This window comes from Gossypium arboreum, chromosome 8, assembly GCF_025698485.1.
Source record: "Gossypium arboreum isolate Shixiya-1 chromosome 8, ASM2569848v2, whole genome shotgun sequence".
Taxonomy (NCBI): domain Eukaryota; kingdom Viridiplantae; phylum Streptophyta; class Magnoliopsida; order Malvales; family Malvaceae; genus Gossypium; species Gossypium arboreum.
Window position 1 is genome coordinate 136,803,941 of NC_069077.1, and position 9,571 is coordinate 136,813,511.

The window sequence follows — 9,571 nt, forward strand, 5'->3', positions numbered from 1 at the left end:
AGATTACAAAATCATATCTTCTAAGATTGCATATCATATCTAATATTGCATATCATTGAAGATTATATTTTCATATGAGTCAAGCTTGTAGATGGACCTTAAATCTTTTCAAGTAATGGGCCATTCCGATCGGGCCAAATTATATTTGTAATTATGCACTGAACTTGGACTTCATTTTTTTTTTGGGTTTATTATTTTTGTTTTTGGACTTATTTCTGGGCCCGGGCAAAATTGAGTGTCTACAACCGCATTCTTTGAAGTTAACCGGATGTATTAGGTACATTAAGTGTACCAAATTTCGAGATTTATTGGGCATTAGAAGGCTTCCGATTAACATTAGGATGAATGCTTAGGCATGTTGTTCTTTTTCAAGGGCAACTGCGTGCTCATCAAGTTCATCGAAGTTATTTTCCAACCATTTGATATCAATCCGACCACCTTGAAACTTATTCGATACTGTCCCTAGTAGTGTGGTGCAAAAGTCCTCCCTATCAGGAATGGTCATTGGCCCGGTAACAACTGACCCATCAATTAGTAACCCCAGTTGTAAAGCCACGTCCTCTAGTGTGATCGTACACTCACTGTATGGAAAATGAAATATGTGTGTCTCGGGTCTCCATCTTTTCACCAATGTGCTGATAAGTGTGGGATCCAATTTACAGCCCCTGAGCATATAAGACACATGTAAACCAACATCTTGCAAATGAAACTGAATTAAATTGGGTGCGCTCTTTGATAGATTGTGTATGAAACCCTTCAAAACCCGATCATTCACCTATTTATATCAAAAAAATAAATTTTAAATTTAAAAATTTTTAAAAATTTAAAATTAACTTAATTAAAATTAATAAAAAATTTCCTTACCATTGTCAATTGCAAGGCAGAAATATGCTTGTTGTCGAAACAAATAAGAGAACTTGTCATTTGTGAAAAAGTAATTAAAATGAATAATTTACGAAATAATAAAGTAAAACTAGAGTATTTTTATAGAAATTTATTAGAAAATTTGGAACTAATCTTGAGAGAATTGAGAGAAATGAGAGAATAAAGAGAATGAAGAGAATTGGATTTGAGTGAAAAGAGTAGAAAATGGTCTAGGTTTATATAGGAAAAAAAAGTTACTGTTGGGCCATTTATAATTTGAATGTTGGGAATTTACTGTAGGAGGCATGCATGCCCAAGTGAACAAACTTTAAGGGAAAGCATGTTCAGTTGGATGCATTTTTACACATTCTCTCCAAAAACAACATATTCCTTAATTTTCCCCAAAAAAGACCTATTTTAAAAAGTAATTTTTTTAGCATATTTGGCTAATTTAGCCCCAAAATCAAGCTCAAGTGCTCCAAAATGACATGAAATAAATAGTGATTATTATAATTATCCTAAAAAAATTTTTAAAAAAAATACTGCAATAATATATTGAAGCCCAAGTGCCCTGAAAATGAAATAAAATGAATAGTGATTATTATATTTATCCCAAAAAAATTAAAAAAAAGTTTATTGCAGCACGATACTTAAGCCCAAGTGCCCCAACAATGAAATGGATTAAGTAGTGATTATTATAATTTTCCCTGAAAAAAAAACCTTTCCTCGTCTTTGGGTGTCTAGTATCCACTGTAAGTTTTTCCCCGTTTGAACATTGCTCTTTGCTTTACTTTACTTTACGACTATGTCTTCCTAAGGTACTACTAAATGAAATGGAAAGATCTTATCAACGTCCATGAATGATAAATCATAGATTGAACTGCTAAATTGGAAAAGTTGGGTATTATCATATAGCTTTGTTTCAACTAGGTTCACAAGTTGGAGATAAGCATACTTGAACTGTTGACATTCGCTATAGGGTTTACCACCACTGTCAAAGAGTTGAACAATAGAATTTTCGTGGTGTTGAACAATAGAATTTTCGTGTTGTCAAAAAGTTGAACAATGAAAATAGATCGCGCCTGTTGTTCTTCAGTACCTCAGTGGTAGATCAATCGACTATTAACTAATTGATCATAGGTTCGAATCCTACTTGAGGAGATTTGAATCATTTTGAATAAAAACATCGAATCAAATCAATATCATGAATAACAATATCCAAGCTACCAAGATGATTCATTGCCGATAAATGAATAGTAGAACATAGGAAGATCTTTTATCCACACTGAATACAAAAATTGTTGCCTAGCCTAATCAAAAGAATTCTTTTGCACCCTTTCTTTTCGATAATCTACCAACTTCCATGTGCAATCATTTGATGATATATCAACTGATTGCTTTTCCACTATCACCATTTGCAAATAGTTTACAAATAAATCCCAACAAAAAAAGAAAAAAAGGAAAAAAAAATAAAATGTATCGTTGGGGATGAAATTCTGTCATTTGTATCCCCTTTGACAGAAAACGAAGGGATCGATTGATATTTTTTTTATTGTATCCATTGGAACTGACAAGACTCAAACCTATAGCCTCATCTAATAATTTTAAATTAAATATTATAATTATTTAAATATGAATGTAGTAATATGATGGAAAATAAAGAGTATTGTTGTTAGTTTAAAAGTTTACTCAAACGGGTGCTTTTATATATATTATAGATAATTAGATTTATGGGTGGAAGGAAAAATATAAAAGAAATATATTTATTAAAATTTTATGTAAAAATTAAATGAAATTTTAATTGAAATGATAAAGATAAAAGAGTTAAAATATATAATGTTGTAGGTTCAATTCTCACTTATGTATGGATTATTATTTATTTTATATAAAATATAAAAAATAAAAATATTTTTATAATAATATAATTATTTTGTAAAATGATGATTTTTAGTTATTTCTCAAGTAAATTAGTATTCTATTATACTAACTCAGTCAAGAACTCTAAGTAAATATATATAATTAATTACCACTCATAACTTTTTAATTAAAATTAAAAATAAAATAGATTAAATTAAAAATTAATCATATATTTTAAATTAAATTAAATTAAAGAAAAGTGAAAATTTTATTTTCTTTTATTTTCTTTATTCCTTTCTTTCTTTTATCTTCATCTTCTTCACTTCTACAACTAAATCCACAAATTTTTTGTTCTAAATTTCCTTCCATTCCTTCCAAAAATTCATCAAATCTCAAATACTCTTTTCTAATGATCATAATTTTTGAATCTCCAGTGACCCACACCATCAAATCTCAAATATTCATTTCTTCAAAATTTAACAAAACCCAGTTATTTCAAGTTAGAATCCTTAATACATAGTATATATTTGTATTTTATGGCATCCAAATCACCATGAATATTGGCTATCTAGTTTTGTCCCTTAGTTGTTAGTTTACAATGTTCTATCATCTAATACAAATACCAACAGATGCCTCCATAGATGAATATGCAAACCTGTTAAAATACTGGAAGAATTCATTTTATTTATCACCTAATGTACTATACTTATACTTAATAATTAACTAACTTCCTAACAACAAAAACTACTTAGTTACATGCTAACTGACAAGCTAGCTAATCCTTTTAACACTCCCCCTCAAGTTGGAGAATGATATACATCTTTCATTCCCAACTTGCTGACAAGATGATCATGTTGAGCCAGACCTAAACCCTTGGTTAAAATGTCTGCTTGTTGATCTTTAGTTGAAACATGAAACGTCTGCACAACACCTTTTTGTATCTTTTCACGCACAAAATGACAATCGATCTCGATGTGTTTCGTTCTTTCATGAAACATTGGGTTAGCAGTAATCTGCAATGCCGCCTGACTATCACAAAATAGCGCTGCAGGAATCTCGTGCCTGATTCCAAGCTCTTCAATCAACCCTTTAAGCCATACCAGCTCAGCAATAGTGGAAGCCATGCACCTATACTCAGCTTCTGCTGAAGAAAGTGACATTGTATTTTGCTTCTTTGACTTCTAGCAAATCAGAGAATTAGCTAACTTGATGCAATATCCAGTAACCGACCTACGCATCATGAGACAACTTGCCCAGTCTTAATCACGTATGCATTCAATACTGGCTTTGAACTAGCTGATTAGAAAATTCCTTGTCCTGGATGTTGTCGAACATACCTAACAATCTGTAAGGCTGCCTCATAATGAACCTTTTTAGGAGCTTGCATGAATTGGCTTAGATGTTGAACTGCAAAAGTAATGTTCGGACGTGCATGAGTCAAGTAAAGCAATCTGCCTATCAACCTCTGATAAACCGTAACATCTTCTAACATCCCGTCCAGTGTATTCCCATAAACCTGTTTATCATAGTCTGCTGTATTATACTTTGCATTCTGCTTAAGTGGTGTTGAAGCACAATGTGCTCCCCCTAGACCCAAATCAGCTATTAACTCGAGCGCATATTTCTTTTGATGTAACACAATGCCTTCCTGGAACGAACCACTTCAATGCCAAGGAAATACTTAAGCTGCCCAAGGTCCTTCATCTTGAAGTTAAGGTGTAAAATACCCTTGAGTTCTTTAACCATTTCTCCACCATTCCCAGTAATTAGAAGATCATCAACATATATAAGCAACAATACTATTTTTTCACCCTTGACTTTGGTAAACAACAAATAATCATATAGATTCTGAATATATCCATTATCAACAAGAGCTTCAGTCAACTTTAAATTCTATTGACGAGAAGCTTGCTTTAAACCATATAGTGATTTGAGCAGCCTACAAACCTGAGATTTAGACTCCTCCTGGCTGCGAAAACCTTCAGGCATGGACATATACACCTCTTAATGCAAATCACCCTGAAGAAAAGCATTGAATACGTCCATCTAAAACAATGGCCAGTTAAACATGGCTACCAATGAAATAACAGTACGCACAGTAACCTACTTCGCCACAGGAGAAAAAGTGTTATAAAAATCAATCCCTTTATGCTGATTATAACCCTTAGCAACCAAACGCGCCTTAAACCTTTCAACCGAGCCATAGGAATTATACTTCACCTTATACACCCATTTGCAGCCACTTGGTTTTTTTTCCAGGGGGTAAATCAACCACCTCCCACGAGTCATTTGCCTCAAGAGCTTGTATTTCCTGCTGCATGCTTCAATCCATCTCTTATCACTAATTGCCATCTGATATGTGTGGGGTTCAACAATAGAGGACAAAGAGAGGGCAAACATACGAGAATGAGAGGGTAAATGAGCATAAGAAATAGAGTTAGATATAGGATACGTACCTGTAAGCAAAGTGGTAGATGAAGAAGGATTGGTGGAACAAACAAAGTCTGATAGCCAAGAAGGAGGTTTAGAGACTCTCAAAGATTGACTAGAATGAGCAGTGGGTGATGCAGTAGGAGTAGGCAACTGATCAGCAGAAAAATCAAAAGATGACTCAACCAGTGACCTAGGTGATGCACCACTAGCATTAGAAAAAAGAAAAGAAACACTCTGTGGTGTAAAAGGTTCCTGAAGCGCTTCATGCATAGGAATGATAGGGATATGAAGAAAATCATAGTCAAGCTCAGGCAAAGATGAAGAAACTGGAAATAAAGGAGAATTTTTAGCAAGTGACTGGAAAGGAAAAAAATTCTCATGAAATATAACATCACGACTAACAAAGAAAGTCTTGTAATGAATGTTCAAAAGCAAATAACCCTTTTGGACAGTTAAATACCCCATGAAAACTAATGGAATAGATTTAGAGGTGAATTTATCATTATTGTGAAGCACTATTGCAAAGCAAAAACAGCAGAAAACATGGAGATGAGACAAATTGGGAACCCTCTTATGAAGCAATTCAAAAGGGGATTTCCAATCTAAAACGGAGGTAGGCAACAAGTTAATCAAGTAGCAGGCCATCAAGACACACCCACCCTAAAATTTTATGAGTACATGAGACTGAAATTTAAGGGCACGGGCAATATTGAGAAGATGTTTGTGTTTACGTTCAGCTGCCCCATTTTGTTGTGGGGTATGCATACATGAGCTTTGGTAGACAATTCCCTATGAAGAAAAAATTCTTTCCCTACATGATTAAAAAACTCGGAACCATTTTCGCTCCTAATAGTTTTAATGAAAGTAGAATAATGATTTTGAACATAGGCAACAAACTGTTGTAAAATAACTATGGCATCACTTTTAAGACGAAGAAGATATACCCATGTCATTCTAGTGAAATCATCGACTATTGTGAGAAAATATCTATGCCCACTATGGGTTGACACACGATATGCACCCCAAAAATCAATGTGGATAAGAGAGAAAGGTTGTTCCCGTGTATGACTAATAGGAAAAGGTAAACGTGATTGTTTTGCAAGAGGACATACACCATAGTGCTTAACATGATCACAATTAATGAGATTAGAATCAAACTGAGACATTTTATTCATAGTACTTAAGGAAGAATGGCCAAGTCGAGCATGCCATAGAACACCAGGATTGGATAAATGTGGTAAAGAACTAGATGACAAACATGAATTGAAATTAGAATTGACAAACAAGGACTGAATAGACCGATTTTGCGGTGATGATAAAGTTGGTGAATGAAATGTGTACAGACTTCCTTTGACTCTACCAATCTCCTTCATCTTTCCACTGTAAGGGTCCTGTATAAGACAAAAATGTGGATAAAAAAGAACACAATAGTTTAGTTCTTTGGTGAGTTGAGAAACAGGCAAGGGATTAAAGTGAAAATCTAGTACATGTAAAACTTTGGACAGGGTAAGCAAGGGAGTCAATGAATAAGCTCCATAATGATCAATTTTGGTTGTTTTACCATTTTCCAATTGAACAAAAGATGGAGAATCACATTCAACAAGTGAATGCAAACACTCAAGATTAAATGTCATGTGATTGGTAACTCCTGTGTCAAGAATTCAATCCTGTGATGAGGGACCAAAACTAGTACTTGCCATATGAGCTGATGCTTGCACCCTAGATCCTTTTCCCAACAGCTCCAAAATCTTTTGATACTGCTCAGGTGTAAACACAGGTACCTGAGACGAGCTCGAACTCACACTACCAAAGCAGAAATAAAATTCGAACCTGTATCTGTGATAATTGCACTATTGGAAAAAGTTCCCTTCTTCTTTGTAAACTTAAAATCCGCAGGATAGCCAATCAACTTATAACATGTTTCTTTTTTATGACCCTTGATATGGCAGTAATCACAAGTCCCAGTAAACCATTTTTTAGACTGCACTGGTTGGTTAGATGCACCAGAATATAATGTAGTAGATTCAGAAACCAATGAGGCTTTTTCAGTATTATGATGCTGCCCTTCCTCTTGAATAAGCAAGGAATATGCTTGGTTCACTGATGGCAGAGGTTTCATAAGCAAAATCTAGCTACGAACTATTGAATAAGAATCATTTAATCTCATAAGAAACTGGAATAACTGCTGTTACTTCAAATTTTCAACATTCGTTTTCGTAGATTCACAGGTGCAAGAAACAAGGGGAGCAATAGCATCATATTTGTCCCACAACAATTGAAGTCTGGTGTGATAAACCGAGATAGATGACGTACCTTGAACATGCGTAACAATCTCTCGATGCAAGAAATAAATCCGAGATCCATCCACCTTATCAAAATGCTCTTTCAAATTAAATCATACAAGGGCTGCACTGGATGCAAAAACTATCCCAGCAAAAAGCTCTTGGCTGACAGAATTCAAGATCTAAGTTAACACCAAAGCATTACAACATTCCCATTGTGGCTATAAAGCCGCTATAGTATATTCAAACAAACAAGAACTATCAATAAAACCAACTTTGTTCTTAGCAAGCAAGGCTATACGCATTGAACGACTCCATATATTATAATTTTCAACTCTAGTGAGTTGATGCGAAACCAATAAAGTCCCTGGAGTATCGGAGGGATGTAGATACAGGGGATGAGAAAGATCAATTTGCATTGTGCTCGGATTCACCACGTTACAAAGAAGAAAAAAAAACGAAAAATGGAGAAGAAGAAAAAAAACTCACAAAACCAAAAAAGAGTAGCCAGAAACGATGATCAGAGGAAAGAAAGAACCAAAGGAAGCAGCCAGAAACAATGATCGGAGCAGTGAAGCAGAAGAAATAACTGGCAATCTGATACCATGTTAAAATACTGGAAGAATTCATTTTATTTATCACCTAATGTACTGTACTTATACTTAATAATTAACTAACTTCCTAACAGCAAAAACTAATTAGTTACATGTTAACTGACAAGCTAGCTAATCCTTTTAACAAAACCTGATCCAAGCTTTGCTCTTACGATATTTCTAATATAAATACTAGAATTAACCCTCGAAAAACCGACTGTAAACTTGCCTTAATCTTAAAAATAATTACATGGTAGCTGTCTTGAGAAGCATGCATTGCACATTTGTATATAAACCCCAAGCATATAACATTTAACAACGGATTCAAAGAAAACTTACACAAAATAAACAATAAGGCTTGTTCTTCTGCTCTTTTTCTTCCCATTTGCTTCCTTTTGATTGTTTCAGAATGTTTCACTGTTGAATCTGATCCAATGACTTGCAAACCAAGTGGCGAGGTAAGAGGGGAAAACCCCCCAAGGGATGTAACAAATACCATGACTCCAATTGTTGCAAAGAAGGTGAGCTCTACAACATTTACAAGTGTTCCCCATGAGTTTCGAACTATACCAAGGTGATCTTGACTTTCAATGGCTTCGATAGCAATGAAGATGATGGTGGACCGTCTGAATGAGATAACAATTATCACTCCAATAATAAAGAATTTGTGGTGGTGGCACTTTAGATCGGATGGTTCAACAAGATGAAAAGGTGTCGCAAGTTTGTTAAGACTTATGGTAATGGAAAAAGTGTTAAGGCTCGGATAGTCGACAAATATGACTCCATGATAAGATATGATGCCGAACATGGTTACCAACCACTATGTGATAACAACATCGTGAATGCCTTGGATGCAGTCTGAAAGGCCTTAAGGGTGACTAAAGATCAACAGGGTGGGATGGTCATTCATTGGTCAGATACATGATTTGATTTCATCATACACACAAGCAATCTATACTTGTTGTCTTAAGTTAAAAGAACAATGATATATTCAATAGTCCTAAGATTACCAGAAATTAAATCCTACTTTTCACAAAACTGTAGCTATATATTACTAGGCATTTGACTATAAATAAATATATTTCATGCTTACTGGGTTATTTTATTTGCATTGTCAAAACATATTTCTAAGTTCTATTGATTATTTTATATGACAGATGTTTTTTTTTATATATATAAAAAAAAATCAATTCAAGTTATTAGGATCACACATAATCCACTAGCTCTATCATATTGTAAAACTATTAACAGTTTCGTAGGAGCTTCAACAAACATCTGCACATCAACCTCCTTGTCAGACACAATTTTAGCTAAACGATCTGAAGCTAAATTTCTCTCTCTCGAGATATGTATTATATGCCATTATCTTATATGCTATAAGGCCTGAATGATCCTACTCAAAGTAGAATTTGAAACAGCTGAAACCCCTTCTTGAATTGCTTTAACCACCTCTAAACAATCAGATTGGATCGACACCTTATCACCCCCTTGTCTCTATAAAAGAACTACCCCATCCAAAATACCCTAAAGTTCAGCATCAAA

General features: G+C 34.2%; 1 protein-coding gene across 1 annotated transcript; it reads left to right on the forward strand.

The window, feature by feature from the left end:
- Positions 1 to 7,952: 7,952 nt before the first annotated feature.
- Positions 7,953 to 8,891, forward strand: LOC108468462 (ripening-related protein grip22-like). Its single transcript, XM_017769344.1, has 3 exons — positions 7,953 to 8,028; positions 8,438 to 8,550; positions 8,715 to 8,891. Exons 1-3 carry the CDS (start codon positions 7,953 to 7,955, stop codon positions 8,889 to 8,891), a joined length of 366 nt encoding a protein of 121 aa, XP_017624833.1.
- The last annotated feature ends 680 nt before the right edge of the window (positions 8,892 to 9,571 follow it).